The 18,103-nt window shown below is 47.9% G+C and overlaps 1 protein-coding gene across 4 annotated transcripts in view; it reads right to left on the minus strand.

The window, feature by feature from the left end:
• Nucleotides 1-2,717: 2,717 nt before the first annotated feature.
• The window catches only part of LOC144937884 (G-protein-signaling modulator 2-like), a 59,179-nt gene continuing 43,793 nt past the window's right edge, over nucleotides 2,718-18,103 (minus strand). For 3 of the 4 annotated variants that reach the window (XM_078865441.1, XM_078865439.1, XM_078865442.1), the window contains 7 exons: nucleotides 17,374-17,482; nucleotides 15,020-15,170; nucleotides 12,710-12,780; nucleotides 10,437-10,649; nucleotides 5,955-6,102; nucleotides 5,583-5,806; nucleotides 2,718-5,249 (listed from right to left, as the gene is read on the minus strand). In XM_078865441.1, the coding sequence (XP_078721567.1) occupies nucleotides 5,082-5,249; nucleotides 5,583-5,806; nucleotides 5,955-6,102; nucleotides 10,437-10,649; nucleotides 12,710-12,780; nucleotides 15,020-15,170; nucleotides 17,374-17,482 (1,084 nt within the window). In that variant the 3' untranslated portion in view covers nucleotides 2,718-5,081. The remainder of the gene's footprint in view (nucleotides 5,250-5,582; nucleotides 5,807-5,954; nucleotides 6,103-10,436; nucleotides 10,650-12,709; nucleotides 12,781-15,019; nucleotides 15,171-17,373; nucleotides 17,483-18,103) is intronic. The other variant, XM_078865440.1, reaches the window with a different exon arrangement.

Below are 18,103 nucleotides of genomic sequence, written 5' to 3' on the forward strand. Positions count from 1 at the left end.
AGTCACGAAAACTTCAAATCTAGAATTATATAGCTCAACGAAGTGGCTTGTCACGTGGACATTTAAAGGAGCCAAATCCAATGCTCTAAATGCGCGTTGATTCTAAATGTGGAGGGGAAAACCGGAGGACCCGGAGAAAAATCTACGCGACCGCGGGGAGAAAGAACACCGCAAACTCCAAATGAAGGGATCGAACCCACAACCTCCTCCTGCATACCAGTCGAGGTAGTTAACATCTTGGCACCTTGAAAACAACAATGAAAAATGTAAAGACATACTCTTTGGTTCTTTCGGTAAAGCCACGTAGGTAAAAAAAAAATAACAGATCACGACGTTTCGATCGTCTTCAGGTCTTCAGGTGAAGACGATTGCTTCTCTTGTGTGAAGACGATTGCTTGTGTGGTGATCGAAACGTCGTGATTTATTATTTTTTCTACCTACGTGACTTTCCCGAAAGAACCAAAGAGTATGGATTCCTGCAGTCACAAAAGCTTCAAATCAAGATGTCTTGCAAGGCATGTTCCCAAACCGCACTTTGCTGTACCCACTGCCACCTCCTGGCCAAAATCTCTACACACATCATCTCCACGTAAAATACAGGGTTATTTTTGTACGAGATCACCAGCCGACACAGGTTCGTCACGTACACTGAACATGCCAATTCGTTCCTAGCACAGCACACCGGTGTGTTGGAGAGAAAACCCACAACATTTACAACGAGGCAGTGTTTTTCACGAATTTTAGACGGTGGGGGGGGAGGAGGCATCGTCAGTGTGAGGGCCGCCACAAATTTCAAACTATTGGGGGTTTTACAGCAGCACGATGATGATGATGGGGTGTTGTCACGTGTTGTTTATTGTCGGAGGCCGCACTAAAGGCCACCAGTGGCCACCAGGGGCCCACGGGGCTTTGCAATGAAGAACGCTGGACCAGAGTGTCCACGTTCCAATGAGCTACAGATGCGATATTGAGAGTTGCAGAACTCTTCTAGACCGCCTACAATTTGCCTCCACAGCTCAGGATAGCGTGCACGCTACCACAGCTCAATAGATGACATCTATTGGCAGCGGGAGCTTGTAAGCAGCTATTTCTGCAGTGTTCATGTTAGCACGCCCACTGTTGATAACGAATGCAGTGATACTAGCGGCGGTTTGGGTTGCCACCTTCGAGGTACAACAACAACAAAACCGCCAGGGAATGTCATGGGAATAAGAGGATCTGACAATACGCGAATAGGGGAGAGCTGTGTGTGATTATGTCGTATTGAGTGCTGTTTTCAGAGCCGTCGCTAGGGTACGGCGAATGGGGGAGACTGCCCCGGGCCCTGCACTCTGGGGGGCGGGCCGCGCTTCGACGTGATGGTGTCAGTTTGCAAATACCCACACGGTGTGGGATTTGCCTCGGGCCCCACACCCCCACCATGGACGGCTCTGGCTGTATTATTACACAACCGACAAAACCGGGGGCTTTTGATGTCGCAGGAAGACTTAGAGATGTCCAAAGAAAACTAGGTCTGAGGACGATTCTAGGAAAAACAGGACAGGTAACAAGCTTCCTTACCGACAGCAACTTACTTAGCTGGTGCAGTCAAAATAAGTTCATATACGCAAAGATAAGCCACAGCTATTCGTTAACTTGTTTTTGGCATCGTAATCTGCTTTGCATGTTTCATGGACGAACCCTGCTTTTAAAGAAGGCTGCACGGAGTTTTTTTTTAAATATCAAATTATAAGTTGCCCGGTGCAGGGGTTACAACAGTGAGTTGGCTCTGCTCAGATCCTGGGTTCAAGTGTAGTGTAGTGAGGGGGCGCCACGGTGGCCAGATGTTAAATGCCTCACCCTGTATGCAGGAGGTCGTGGGTTTGATCCCGACCCTGACGCCTGTATATTAGGAGTTTGCGTGCCTCTCTCCCCATGGTCGCGTGGATTTTTCTCCAGGTCCTCCGGTTTTCCCTCCACATTTAGAAACATGCGTTTAGATTATTTGGCTGCAATACATTTCCACGTGACAAGCCACTTCATTCAGCTATTATTTGTGGCCAGGTCGCTCCTGAAAAGTAGATATATAGCTCAGTGGGCAATATCTGGTAGTTTAGTTGAAAATTTAGTTTAGAGTTCAAGGTCTTAGCCTGATTACAAATGAGTGAAGAAAAAACCCCATCACATTAAATTTGGTTGTGCGCTTAATTTAGCAAAATATCAGGTCTGCGACTCGAAAACTTTGTCATGTTTTAACCGAACATTTTTTCATTGACCTAATTTGACTAAATTCTGGTTCGGAGCATTAAAACCACCAAATGAAACTCTTATGCAACATGTTTCTCACACCAGGAAATAAATCAACATTGCGCCCCCTGGTGTGTTGATTTTAAAAAAACAGCTACAGTGTTTTAATGACAACGGCAGTTTTGTGGATTTCCCATCTACGGGCCGTTCTCCATTCTATAATATTACATTGCTCTGCAACAGCTCCTCGTGGATTCTTCTTTTCATGAGACGACACTGATAAAATATTTGGAATTGTGAAAAAATACAAACTATGATAAACAAATATTTTGACCATGCCTCTTAAGCTCTTGCAGTGCCAGAAATCAGCTTCTGTGAAAACACATTCTGTGCGTTTCCACTTTCAAGTTATAATTGCTCTGATAAAATCACTTCGCCCGATTTATTATCCCGTAAAGCTGGATAATGTTTTGTCTTACAAGCAGAATGACTCACAAGCAAACTTCTTTATTGAAGGTCTTATTCACTTCCAAATACGTGCCACACAATCATACTTGGTCATCACATAAACCAAACGAGCTGGAATATTTACAGTGTTACCCAAAAATTACTTAAGGAGTACGGCATATATACATTGTCAACCGGCATTCGCATCAAATCAGTCAACAATTATATACATTACATTCAATACTATACGTATGTGATACAATTTTGCATTTCCCCCACTATGTATGTGCCCGTTACAGATTTGTTCGCTATTTTCATTCGGAATGTTTGTTCGGTTAAGCAAAATTGTGCAACTGTAAGCTTAACGACTTAATGCAAACCCTAAAATATAAAACACAAATTGCAAATGCCCGAGACAGCTCGACTGCAAAGGAAAATTCAAGGAAAGTAACCCGGTCTCAGAGCAACCCTGTGCACTCCTTTATCCAAAACTTTAAACTCATGATAACGGCAATTGAATGCACATCTGTGTGTTCCGGCCAACATTCCAAATCCATTGAAACCACTAATAAGTTACGTTAACTTACGTATCATATGTAGCCCACTCATCATATATACTTTAAGTATCAAGAGGAAAGATTAGCAGAGTAAGCATTGGCAATTCTTGTAACACACTGAGCGACAGTTAACCCTCAAGTTATCTTAGTAAACATTTATTTAAGCACCACAAACAGAAGGGGATTGGGGAGACCAAACCTGATTTTTGGGCAATAATGCAGCAGGGTGGTTCAAGTAGAAGAGAGGAGATTTCAGCGACCATGTGATTAAAGCCAATAGCGCGCACAATTTCATAAAGGCTCACAATATTTTACTTCTAATGCACGCAGCTTAAAAATTGCAAACTATAACCCAGCACACAGTCGATTACCATGCGACTCAGAGTGGCAGTTGATTAAACGGTTATCACACGATAAAATATTTCTTTTCACAAGCGTTATGGGTATACATATATACGTTTACTGCGTTTTCATTTAATAGACACATTATCATTGATCTTGGGATTTGATAGGGCTTAGCATAAACTTACATATGTGGTTATTTCAAAAACCGTTACAATGTAGACTCTCATTTTGCCAAACCACAAGAGAGTCAATTACAAATACTGGACTGTATACCTTGATTATTTAATTTAATAGATTACGTTTTTTTTAATAAGCATTGTGTATAGTGTGAACCAATCTTGAAGAATGGCAACGTACCTTTAAAAGCTTGGATACTTTATTACATCAAATAACTGTTTAATTTTAGAATAAAGTCTTGCATCAGCCAACCTGTTCAATACTAATAGGGTTTTTCCCCTTTTTTCTGGCAACAAAATTGACACCTTTTGCAAGGAATCATGTTTAATTTAACCACAATACTTGCAGTCAAATGCAAACACAAAAAAAATACTCTGATAATTTATGCATTCCTTGCAAAAAGGTGTCAGTTTTGTTGCCAGAAAAAAGGGGAAAACCCATATTAGTATATTTTGGTACTGGCAAAGGAGGTCCTATGATACAACCTGTTAAATGTCCTCCTAAATACGGTATGTTACTTTAGTGCAGTTGCTAACCCACGTGAGATGGAATGTGGGACAATGGGGAACTTAGGTTAACCATCCCATAAGCTGCGCAGGGAGTGCTAATTCACAGGGGACCCAGAGCCAAGTGGGGGGGGGGGGATTGAACAGAAGAACCCCGTTTAATTCCTTGCACCGGGACCTGTGTGAACCACACAACGCCACTGCCCACACGAATAGGTGCGCCCTGCAACAGACATCCCACACCTGTGCCGAACCCGAAGGAAAGCCGGAGGGAAAAGGTCGGTCAGCGATGAGCCGTCCCAAACCAGACTGCACATTTTCCAGCAAGCGCAATTAACGGCAGCAGAAGATTTAACGTAAGATGCAATCGCAATCTCCGCCATCAAACGTTGCCGTCGAGTGCGACGCGGCAAGAGGGTATCGTGCCGGCTGAACACAGGCACACTTAGCCTCGGCAAGCATTCATGAAAGAACAGTCTGACAATTTAGAAAATAAGGGGGGAAAATGCGGCCATGACACACAACAGCCTCACTTCATAAACAAACAACATGGGACCTTCACCTGGTCAGAATCTGCACTCGCTCATGAGCACTAACGATCCTGCAGCTTCATGTCGGAGGTGAAGGGAGGGGGGGGGGCGCGGGAGGAGGGGTGAGGCTGGAATTCAATCTGCAAACCGCGGACCCAGAGGTGCATTCGCGCAGCCACTGTGCCCATTCGCCCTGAAATAACCACAGCAAGTGGAAAAATAAATACTGTAATGGACAAGTAGCGACGGGGTGGTGGGGTGTGAGTGCGTGCGTGCGCGCGTGCCGTGCGTCCTCAGGAGGTGTTGGGCCGTCGCAGGCCGGGCGGCAGCGACACTCGCTGCTCGTCCAGGCGCTTGGCCTGCGTGCGCTGGATCAGGCTCAAGAAGTCCTCGTCGGGCACCGTGGGGCCGCGCGGGGCTTCGGGTGGCGGGGCGCAGCGCTGGTCGTCCAGGCGCGAGCCCTGGCACGCGGCGGCGAGCGGCGGGGGAGCGAACCGTTGGAAACACACGGCAAGCAAAAAGGAATCCACCGTTACCAACAAAATGTATAAGACGTCAAAAAAAACGGTGATAAATCAAATGAGATTTTTTTTTGTCGATTTTTGTCATTGTGTAGATTTTATATAATTAGAGAACGGCGCAACCCCCTTCTTATCCGTGACGAAGTGGGGGGGGCGGGAGGGTGGTGAAGCTCACCTATCCCCATCTCAACAACGACCGGGAACCGCTCGCAACGGCGGGCACCCCCAACTTGTAGAAGTGCGGCTGTGCCCCCCACGCCACCCCAACCTGACCTGGCAGCGGACAAGCATGTCGAAGAAGTCGTCGTCGGGCTGCGGGACCTCCCCGTTGGCCAGCAGCTGCCCAAGGCCACCGCCGGTGGCCGCTGCTCCGCCGCACTGAGCCACATTGAGGCCGGGCAGGTCGGAGCCCGTGGCGCGCTGGTCGTCGAGCCTCCGGCCCTGCGTCTGCATGATGAGGTCCAGCAACTCCTCCGTCTGCGGCGACGGAAGGCGGGCTGCGCACGGACAAAGATCCCCCCGTATAGCGTCAACAGACCGCTGGAGCCAGTGCTGTTAGCGAGCAGCACCTATGAAGGCCAGAATGAACGCAACCAATACGAGACAAGCGAACGGTGTGTAAAGACAGCGTCCTTGTCTCCTTACAGTTCCTGTTGGCTGACACCGTCAGTGAAGAGGCAGTGTCTCCCGGGGACAAGAAGGAACAGCGTTGGTCGTCCATGCGGTCAGCCTGGGATCGACTCAGCTGCTCGAAAAATCCTTCGCTGTCCGACGACGGTTCAGGGCTGATCCTCTGCGCATGGATACACGTGGATACGCATCAGCACAAGCAGCTGTCAGAGACAATGCACCCCGAAACGATAATTCGGGGAAACATTCAACGTCCACAAACTTCACGTGCAGAGCTGCAGAGAACCGGAGCCCCGATTTAAAACATGCCTCTATTTCCATTCGTTCTGCTGTTGTCCATCACTTCTCGCGTGTTTTTCACTGATTCTATGCCGATGTTATCTGCAATCAAAACCACACGTCCTATCAATGGATCGTTAACCATTTAAACAGCAAGAAACGTCCACTAAAGCGATATCGTAACCGCATAGGCATCGAAAAAAATATAACCTACCAATCTGTGCCACAGAAATAATATTACTCCTGCACATTTTATGTTACTTTAAAATAATTTCAAGTTGACTGAAACCTTAAATATGTGAGGCAACACGATATTCAGACGAGTTGAAAGTGTACGTATTTATCAGCACACTTGTTTTTTTTAGTTGTAAGATTTTTTTTTTTAGTTGTAAGAAACAACGGCGAGAGCTGTAACATTTAAAAATGCCGGTCACAATAACTTTGTCGCTACGGCCTTGAAAAAAATCAGGTTTTGTACAAACACAGCAAGACCCTGCTTCGTCGTCCACCTCGGGACGATAAGGTATCTACGCAGCAGTGAAAATTTCACGAAAGGTCAGAGTTCAGATAAAAACAATGCACCTCCGCTTTCCGCGCACAATCCACGAGCCGGCATTTAAAGATCACAGCCCGGCCCTGAGGAGATAAAGGACACGTCATGGAAATTCCAAAATCACTGGCCGTGTACGATATGCTGAAACTCGATTTTAATCTGAATCAATCTGAAGCCACTTGAGCTAATACCGAGAACGTATAAAATGATCAATGTAAAAGAATTGCCAAACCAAGTCTTTGAAGTACACACAATCATTTCTACGCATTTCTTTTCACGTAACATCGCAATGAATTGACTTATCTGAGAACTCGTCCCATTTTTAATATTCACAATTAACTCACAACGCAATTGTGAGTAAAAATAACGATTTATTTAACACTTACGAAATATATATCCTTTCATTTTCACATAACATTGCAATGAATTGACTTATCTGAGAACACACATCCCATTTTGAACATTCACAATTAACGCACTACGCAATTGTGAGTAAAACAAAACAACACTTTCAAAATATATTTCCTTTCAACAGACGTATTTGTATACAACCATCCACCCGAGCAATACTTCTCATCCTCACGACTAAAACGATACTTCTCGTCCGCACGAATCAACCGGCGAATTAAATTCAGTGCTGCGCATACAACACAACACGATCCGCACGGAAAGCCCTCCGCTTCAGACTCGCTGCGTGCTGCATGCCCCGCCACTAAACTCGCTCGTCCCTTCCCCGCTCACATTCTCACTTCGCTCGGAGCGAGTGGCAGAGTCTCACTGCCGTTGTGATCCGCGGTGCCCACGAAGGCGCGCACGACACAAATATATACCCCACGAAGCATGCTGTGACGGCGTTCCCTCTTAGTATCAACACGGAGGAGCATTGGGTTTGGGGGGGGGGTTCTTGGCCGGATTAAGACACGGGGCTTTAGGGGCTGCAAGCCCAGGGGCCTTTGCCAGCTGGAAGGCCTCCAGAGATGAAGTGAAAAGTTGTTTCATTTGTGAATGCTGAATTTTATTTGTTGTGAGCCTTGTAAAATATTAATTTTATTTTTCCTTAACTTTGTTTTCTCTTTGAAAATATTTCTGGGGGCCCTCACAGTACCTGCAGCCCAAGGCCCTACAACATCTTAATCGGACCCTGTGGGTGGTGTGGGAAGCAGCGTGGCACCACCACCACAGGTGGGATCGGCAGCGAATCGTGACAACAAATGTAATTTCCCTTCCTGGCGACAGCTTACAAAGTCGCGCTGGTGAGTGTTGTTGTTGTTGTTGTTTGTTGTTGCCACTGCGGTGCCGCTCGCTGGCGTAAAGACAACATTATTATTTATTGACTTAAAGCTTTCGTGGCTGCAGTAATTCATATTCTTTGGGTCTTTCGGTAAAGGAAAAAATAACTACGACTTTCGATCGCTTGTGTTGTGATCGAAACGTCGTAGTTTTTTTTTGTTATTTTCTTTGAACCTATCTACGTGACTTTACCGAAAGACCCAAAGAATATAACATTATTATTACAAGTCCCTGAAGCTGTGCTCACTCACACGCGGAACGCGAGGACGGGCTTAAGCCTGGCAAGGAATAATCAGATGAAACCGGCCCCAAGTGAAATGTGTATTGGGTGCACAATGCGTGTAATTATCGCAACTTTATATCAGTGGCTCGAACGTGCCACCTCACTGTGCTTGGTATCGTTACGGTAATTCGTGTCACGTATTGTACACACTCAATATACTTCCAGTACGAATGCTTGAGTTTATGAAATAAAAAACCGCAGTTGTGTTATCTCTTGTGTAATCACATATTGGAACAAGGCCCTCAAGAGGGTGGGCTAGGCCAAATTAAGTGGATGTTCAAATATAATTTTCCTTTACAGTTGGTAGATTATCAAACGGTAACGATTGGGGTGAGACCATCAACTGTGTACACAACCAGGAATTCAAACCCAGATCAAATCAGTTTAACACGTGTGTTTGTGCGACCAATATTATCCGTTATAAAGGTTTTTTTTTGGTTAGATCGCGTAAATATATATCTGTCGTTAAACCCACCTGTGCCAGTAACGAATTAGCATGTTTTAGCTCACGTTACAAACCTTACTAATTGGCTGTGTCGGGTGGCGGCAGCTTTAACGACACATTTATGTTTACGCGATCTAACCACACAAAACTCTTACAGATCAAATCCAAGATCTCGTCGTTCATGCCTCAGACCCCCAGAGAGATCGATTCTAATGATAATAACGCACTGTACATTGTTATCCAGAAAATCCTCACTGAGTCAGTCTCTACATATTTTGTTTAGGACTTTCCCGGCTTGGAATGTGTCAACGATTACTCAAAGATTATTTTGTGTGTGGCAGGAAACCAATGTAGCCACACGTAGAAGGAAATAATATCACGGATAACACTCGCACACACACACACGATGGATCCGAGCACTCGACTCACCCCCTCCACCAAAAGGTGCGGGATGAGAGGGCATGCGCCAAGACGCCTAAATGAAAATGCACGAGGTGGCTGGGGTGGCTCACACATCAGACTGCTGAGCTGGTATCACCGTGTGCCTGGGTGTGAATCCAGGAGGCAGCTCTAATGAGTAAACCTGGTTATCGAGCGCGTAAAAACACCCGTAGCATTACATTTGGGTTTAAACTTAATTTGGCTAAATTCCAACTCTCATGCTTAAAAATATCAGTTTTGAATCCAGGAGGCAGTCTAATGAGTAAACCTGGTTCTCAAGCACATAAAACACCCGTGGCATTACATTTGGGTTTAAACTTAATTTGGCTAAATTCCAACTCTCATGCTTAAAATATCAGTTTTGAATCCAGGAGGCAGTCTAATGAGTAAACCTGGTTCTCAAGCGCATGAAAACACCCGTAGCATTACATTTGGGTTTAAACTTAATTTGGCTAAATTTCAACTGTCATGATTCAAAATATCAGTTTTACTGTCACGCGATGGACATTACTCGCAGTAGCAAAGTGTTTGGTAAAGTTTATTTTACCTACGTGACTTTACCGAAAAAACCTAAGAGTATGAATCCTTGCAGTCACGAAATTTCAAATCTAGAATTGTGTGGTAAAGTGCTGCTCCCCTACTATTGTGGTCCATGAAGGGATTGTCAGAGGTAGCTTCTCTCTTATCCGCTTCCGTGGGCAGTTCTCTAACAACGAGGGGCTTACACTGCCAAGTTGATACATTGTTTAGTGACCCGACGCCGGGAGCACCAAATGGGGATACAACTGCGCAGAAGATATATAGAACAAAAAGTATAACCCGTAAAAACAAAGTTTTTCACTATAAATACTTTATATGCGTGGCGGCTAGAGTCCTCTCGTCCTCTGGCTTGAGATGGCTGTCACCTATGGGTCAGATGATTGCATTGCACCATTAAGCAATTGGTAATTAAATATAATATTTTTATCCTAAAAAGTGTAAAATTTTGGGAAAAAAAATTCACGAACATTAATTGTCATGCACAACGAGTCTGTGTGCAAAATGTCAGCTCGATTGGATCACGGGACGTGGGTTAAAAAACGACCGAAAGATTTGCACGGTCCTAAGCAAGCAAGTGAACTTAATATAAAGGATTTAAAAACGACATCAACCCAGCCGCGAGAGAGCATCGACTGCACCAGTCAATCACGCGCGTTCTGGACTCACCATGTTGGGAAGTTGCACCGTGACATCGTCTGTATCGGCGGCGGCGGCGGCTGCGGCGGCGGCGGCCGTGGATCTCCGCTCGGCGGTCGTGATGCCCTCGCGGTACTTGCGGCCCTTGAGACGCGACGGGAGGAAGGAGCAGCCGGAGAGTTGTTTGACGAGCGGTGGGCGGCCCTGGCCTGGACTCCGTGCCTCGTCACCACCGTTCTGGCTCTGGGAAGACAAAGTAAAAAAAAATTAACAAAAATAAACTTTTGTGGAGATTTACACGGCGCCTTACAACAAAGGCGATTTACAGCGATTATGGAAGTGTGCCATGTGGTGATAATGGTTGAGATAATAATGACTGGGGTTGTTATTAAAAGTGGTGGTGTAGTCATGGTGACAGGAAAAGAGGCAGGTGAGGTTAAGGAGAGGTTGGGGTAGGGGTCGTGATAGGGGTAGTGATAGGGGTAGGGGTAGTGATAGGGGTAGGGGTAGTGATAGGGTTGGTGATAGAGTTTGGGGTACGTCTGGTCGTAGCCAGGGGAGGGGGCAGTGAGTAGCAGAAGCATGATGGGCTCGGGGAAAGACATGGGTTTTAATGGAGGAATGGAACAAGTGAGGATTTTTAGCCCTGAACGGTGCCGCATATCACAATCCACTTGCACGTTCATAGGGAAAACTCCAATTCGCAGCTGTCTGCTGTCTCAGCTGGGATGCTCGTGAAAGCGATAAGTTCAGAACTGTGGAATGATGCACTTATGCCAAGTTCTGATGTAACGGAGCAATATCATGTTTTTTTACATTTACAGTGGAATAAGAAAAACATGTTTTTTATTTGATATTATTTTTCTATTCTTTGATTTGAGTTACAGCCACGCCATGGGACCACAGGGATAAGCCGAGCGCAAAGAGTGAGATGTGGGAGGGTGCATGCCAGAACCACCACAGCCCACACCTAACACAGCAAGGCACGGAGACTCAATGAGTCGAGATGTCCCCCAAACACTCCAGAGCTCATGCAGAAACCCCAGAGGGAATACGGCATATCTATTTTTTTCTCTACCCACTCCTTTTTAACAAAGTGTTGATGTTTTTCCATGATGTTATGCTGATTATACAATCGGCAAGACGAGGTATCGAGATCACCTTCGTCCAGCGGTACGAATTCTAGAAAAGCAGTTACATCTTTCGTGTTGAAGAACAGCCCATGGAGCTGGACATGACAGAACTACCTCCGAGATCTCTTCAAGCGACCGATGGTCCACACACAAGGGGCCAGCACTTTCCCACCCGCTTTGCCGCCAGTAATATTTGACACGTGATCAATATTTGTATTTCTCAGAGCTGAAATTTAGGCAAATTAAGCGCAGTACCAAATTTAATGTGATGGGTTGTTTAGTGCAATTATTGGTTACTGGCTTGAGACCGTCAAGAAACACTACACTTGAGAATCCAGTTTAATACTGGTAGGAACCACCTGGTTCCACCAGCCCACAGGGGATTATTGTGTCCGTCCGTCCGTCCGTCGTGCATCCAAAAATGGGAGGGGTGGGGCTGGGTGGAGGGGGCGGGGTGGGGAGGGGCTGGGTGGGGAGGGTGGGGAGGGGCTGGGTGGGGAGGGTGGGGCTGGGTGGGGGGTGGGGGTGGGAGGGGTGGGGCTAGGTGGGAAGGGGCTGGTCACCCCTTGGTGCCCTTATAAAACTCAACGTTTCACGCCGGCTTGTGCCCGCCCTCACAGTCGGCCATATTTGTGGAATACACCACGCCGCAGTTGACCCTGGCCATTGACCGAGCAACCCAACGTTCCTACCAGCTCCCTCCGCAGGAATGTGTTCATAGGTGGCTGCCTGGATTTTAACTCAGAATCTCAGTGGTGCTTGCTCAGCACTTTGACCTCTGAGCCGAATAGAAATATCTACCCACTCGATTTTTGTGGCAGGAAAAATAAACGGAACCACATAAAGCACTCGAATATACATTTAAAAACTAGAATGTATTTTAACTAAACTATTGTTTATTTATTCAGAACCGACCCGGCCACAAATGATAGCTCAACGAAGTGTTTTATTACATGGAAATTTATAGAAGCCAAATACTCTAAATGCACGATTCTAAATGTGGAGGGAAAACCCGCAGGACGCGGAGAAGAATCCGCGCGACCACGGGGAGAACATGCAAACTCCAAACATACAGTCGAGATCGAATCCACGACGTCCTGCATACCAGGCGAGGGAGATAACATTTCACCACCGCGGCTGACATGAGCATACATTATCTCGAGGGCTCACCTTGTCAATGGTGAGCTTCATGAGCTCCATGTTGTCCACGCTGTGCCTATGGATGATTCTCGGTCTCGCCCCTGGGCACAGATGACAACAGCGAGGAGAATCTGCTCAGTTTAAACATCGACTGCCGTAGTACACGCAACAGATGGGGTGATTTAAAATATTGAGTCCATTGTCAATCCACTGCTGGATGAAGGTTCCCCCAAGCCGTGTCAGCTACGGGGGTTATTTGACCATATTTCACCACGCTGGCCAGTGAGGGTTACTAAAAAGGGTGAGCATAGACGTGGGAGCATAGAATTACAGTTCAACAATGGATTTTTTCTGCACTGCCCAGTTTGCCTTGTTGACAATGATATGTAGACATGCTAATATACTCTGCGCATATTATAAACTCTATAGACAAACGCCTTACATGTGACATGCAGCCTTACATGTGACATATTTGACATAGGTGCATAAACCATCACGCGAACTCCGGTTATCCTCGTAGCGGCTTCTGGCTGGCCATTGAACAAAGACGATTACCGCAATTGCGCGCTTACAGGTGCACTTCTGCGGCCGTCTGGAATGCTCTTCCGATATTAGGAAGACACTGGGGCTATGCACTTTTAAATCATCTCGATTGAAAACTATTTTTTTTTAACTACTTTTTGTGTTTGTTTTCCTTCCCCTGCACCTCCGATTAGCACGATTGGCTATGAACGGTGCGAAAGAAGTTCAACATACATACATACAGTACACAAAAGCAATAGGTGAATGTCTGTACGGTGACAATATACAGTGATATGATGACAAGTCCGCGTCCAGCGTTCGAACGCTTATGAAACTCAATGTTGTCCGGTTGCCATACCATTCTCCCTGATGTGGTGTGTACCTGGTATCCGTTTCATAACAGACATGGTGTAAGGTTTCATGGTCTTACACCTAGCTAGCCATACACTCACACCGCTCAGACAGCCGGCCTCCACCCACCTCGGCACGACGAGCGCTCGCTCCGCTAAAAAGAGGCAAACGTGAAAGCTCCGCGCGAACGCATCGCCATCGACACTCACCGCGTCCGATTCGCGAGTTCCACTCCTCTCACGGCCACCGGCAGCGGGGGAAGGAAAAGCCGGCCCGAGTTTCCGCTTGAATTCGCAGCAAAAATAAGCGCAATCTCACTCGCACAATCGCAACAAGGGTTCACCGCAAGCGGCCGCGGGGTTTAGGCATCGTTCGCCTCGCGCTTGCCGGTGATCGAATAACTCGGAGCCAGTTTATTCCAATTAAACACCGGCTGCTTAGCGAGGCCCCGTGGGAGGCTATTAACGTCTAATTGCCTCCTCCGTGTTTCGCTCGACAGTGGAGCGGAGCATCCCGAGGGAGACCCACGTGCCCGCACGGGACCTGCCCGCCTTCCACCGCCGCCACTCGGTGTAAAAAGCCCCCGACGTTTTTTTTTTATTCACGCAGCAGCCCCCGGTAAGCAATGGCAGGCGCAACAACAACAACAACAACGACAAAAAACGGCGCAAAAAAAACAGTCGACGAAAAACAATGGAACGCCGGTAAAGCGTTGACAAATTCTAAGCACCTGCCTGAATTGGCCGCACGAACGGGAGACAATATCTGCAAGGTGTTGCTGAGCAATGGACGTTGAGACACACTTGTTACACGTGAAAGCAAGAAGAGATTTCTCAAATTAAGCACTTAAATTCATGAAATGCCTGCCACCTGGTAACTTGAATCTTGATTTGAAGTTGAGTTTGGTAACTTGAGTTTGATTCCACGGTCAGGACTATCATTCGCGGCTCGTGATATCCTTTGGGGCTCCCATTCACCAAGCCGCACTGAACACTGACCTACAGTGAGGCTTTGTTCTTGCATTAGATTCGCGATAGGCTGTACATCATTATGCATCCTTGTTATGAATAAAACAACACCATTTATGATCACGAACTTGATTAAAAATCTGCATGGTGCAGAGAGCCCAATCTCCATCCTCCTCTAACCTCAGGAGCACAGCTTTGAGATTTATGCCCACGATTTTACGCTCTGCATGTACTGGAATATAATACAATAAAAATCTGCATGGGAAGAAGCGCAGTGGATAGGGTGGTCTGTGCGTGAGACGGTGGCTTAGCCACGCTTAGGATTAGCCCTCGTGCAGGCAATGAAACTGCGGTCCCCCTGTCCAATTGCCCCTCCTCCTCTCCGTGGCGCAAATGCTCGGAGGGGCCTCTCCCCTCCAGCCCGTGATGCCCCTGTGCAGTTGCACTTCATGCGCGCTCGTCGGCCGTGCCACGGGCTGCGATCCCACACGCGTCTCACCCTGCGTCGTGAACTCGTTCCCGCGGATGGGCAGCTCGTTGGGGCGCTTCGTGCCGTTGTGGTCGTCGTTGTTGTTGTTGTTGATTGCCAGAATGCCGTGCAGCTCCTCGAGATTGGCCCGAGCCGTGGCCTCTCCACTGCGGTCACCGATCTGCAAGGACGGTGTGGGAGGGGGGTGGTGGTGGGTGCGACCGTCTGGCGCTTCTGTCAAAACTTAGGGGGAAGCGCCGATTGTCACCGCCGCGTTCAGCCGCCGTGGTGGGTTGTAATTTTACGGCTCGGCTTAGTGGGAGGGCATGGCTGAGATGGGTTAATGTTGACAGCAGTGGCGGTAACACACAAGCGGTGTTTGTGTTTCCGCATCACGCAAACTTTCATCGTTTCCGCCCTGCGACACTGCGTGCGGGGTTCACGAGGACGTATTCCACGTTGCGATTCGTACTGGAACCGAAATATCACACGCGAAGCCATGCCTAGATTCCACGGGCGTGTTTTGATGGGGTATTTTTGTGTGCGTGTTTAGCTTGCTGTCCTTCCCCCGCACCTCCGATTAGCACGGTTGGCTACGTACAGTGAGAAAGAAGTTCAACATACATGCACACATTAAAAAATAAATTGCTTTAAAAGGAAATACACACGAATTACACACATACAGACCTATTATACTATTTGTTGTATGGCGTGAAAATCAAAACCCTATGCAAGTCAGTAGTTATTATTTCAATCACAAGATACATCCAACTGGTTAGTGCTTGCGCCTGTGCGTGATCTACGATTGCATAGAGCGCCTTGCAAGCTGTGAAATAATTGGACCATCAGGCGAGAGGTCTGGGGTTAAAGAACCACTGCGCTACGCAAATGAAAAGACGGCACTCAAACTGCATGCAGGGGACACGTGGGAGGTGGCTCATTCTCCTCCACTGCCCCCCATTATCTGGAACTTCCTTGCCCCAACCATCCATGCTGTCCAACTGCAAACCACCTATTCAGGTCCAGACTCAAGACCTTCCTTTTATCTTCTGCCTAGAACTGTTTCTTTCTCTCTCTGTCTCTCGATAAAACGTGCCCAGCTGTGTCTGTCCAGCATCTTGAGATGCGTTTGAGACTCGGGACGCTGTATAACTCCACAAAGTCACAGTGCTGTATGTCTGACACCTTCGCGCGCAGCACCGCATCCCGTAAGTGTTGAACTTCTTTCGCACCATACGTCGCCAACCGTGCTAATCCTATCGACACCACATTTTTTTTTTAATGCAGGTCGGCGCCTCACGTATTGACTCAATTGTTATGCAACCAACACGTACATTATTTATTTCGACATTGCTGGCGATCTTAAAATAAAGTCTGAATTTCATGATGTCCACCCACCCCTCCACCCCCCAATGATATTCACTTGCACTTATCGACATCGTGTAATGGGACGAAGACATTTTCAATTTTAAAACTTTCACAGAAAGCAGGAAAACAACTTCGAACTATTCTGGCAAACAGCCTCTGGAAGCTAAATTTACAGAACTACACCTACACCTGTTTTTTTTTACCAGGTAAGGCCCACTGAGCCACGAATGATGGCTCAACGAAGTGGCTTATCGCGCGGAAATTTACAGCAGCCAAAGAACCGATGTTGATTCTAAATGTGGAGGGAAAAACCGGAGGACCCAGAGAAAGATCCACACGACCACGGGGAGATAACACGCAAACTCCAAATATTCAGCAGGCGTCGGGGTCGGAATCAATTCCACGACCTCCTGTAGACCAGGCGAGGTAGTTAACATCTCCTAGCCACCGCGGCGCCCTGCTTCTGAGATGTCTTCATCTGCCTCTTATCCACAGCAGGTCGGTGGTTGTGATGCACCTCCTCACACGCCGTGCTAGAGAAGAATGTCGTCACAGGCGCGCGCCACTTTGACCAATCGTCAGCGTCTTGAGCACCTTGAGGTCTGGCCGCATTTCGGTAAAGGTCCTGCCCTCGAATTCCTCGCTCAAGAGAGAGGGGACCAAGAGAGAGGGGAGTTCTAGACCCTTGAGAGGCTATTTTGGCCTCTTCGTCCACGCTGGTCATGCGTCTTGACGCAGGTGGGAGTGCACACACTTTATCACACTTATACTGCTGGGTGGACAGAGGCGATGCCGGTGGCGGTGATGGTGGTGGTGGCGGGCATTTAATAAACGTGTCTCATTGCTTCAACTGCTGCGCCGGGCAGATCCAAAATGCAACGGGCGACTCCCAAGTCTGGCGCTCTGACCATTAACACGCGGACAGCTTCCAGACCTGCTCCCACATTCTGCGAACGCGAATAGCGAAGCGCACGCGAGGCGGCGTGCGGCCGTGCGCCGCGTGGCGCGAGCCATACCTCACGCGACAGCTCCAGGTGCTTGGTGACGAAGCGCACGGCCTCTCGGTTGCTCCCCAGGGCCGAGTGGGCATTACCGAGGCTGAAGCACGCCCGCGCCTCGCCGACCCTGCCCGACCGAAGATGGGCCCAGGCAAGATAGCAACAACAGCAACAGCCACAACAACAACAACAGCCACAACAGCCACAACAACAACAACAACAGACACACAACGACGCTCTGATGTCGAGCTGGGACGATTTTATCGGTCGATTCGTTATAAATCCGTCGACGACTCTTGCCGACCGAACCCACGCTGGACATCTGTGAAAGGAGAGACCCGTGGCTCGACGGATTTCCTCCAAGTGAAGCGATCTCATTCTGACATTGCACAATAGAAGATACTCCTATTTTTTGGCAAGCAGCGGCACAACGGTGAAGCGCGCGCGTGTGTGTGTGTGAACGCACGCGCGCGCGTGTGTGTGTGAACGCACGCGCGTGTGTGTGTGTGAACGCACGCGCGCGTGTGTGTGTGTGTGAACGCGCGCGTGTGTGTGTGTGTGAACGCACGCGCGCGTGTGTGTGTGTGTGAACGCACGTGTGTATCAGCTGAAGGGGGAATCTGTCGTGAACACCTCTCGCTCCGCGGCCGCTCGACTCCCGCCAGCGAGCAAGGAGGGATAATCGCCACCGCTACTGGCAACGGCGTCGCGTTCCGCTCGCCAAAGACAGCCGTCCGAGCCTGCCGCC

This window comes from Lampetra fluviatilis, chromosome 20, assembly GCF_964198595.1.
Source record: "Lampetra fluviatilis chromosome 20, kcLamFluv1.1, whole genome shotgun sequence".
NCBI classification, from domain to species: domain Eukaryota; kingdom Metazoa; phylum Chordata; class Hyperoartia; order Petromyzontiformes; family Petromyzontidae; genus Lampetra; species Lampetra fluviatilis.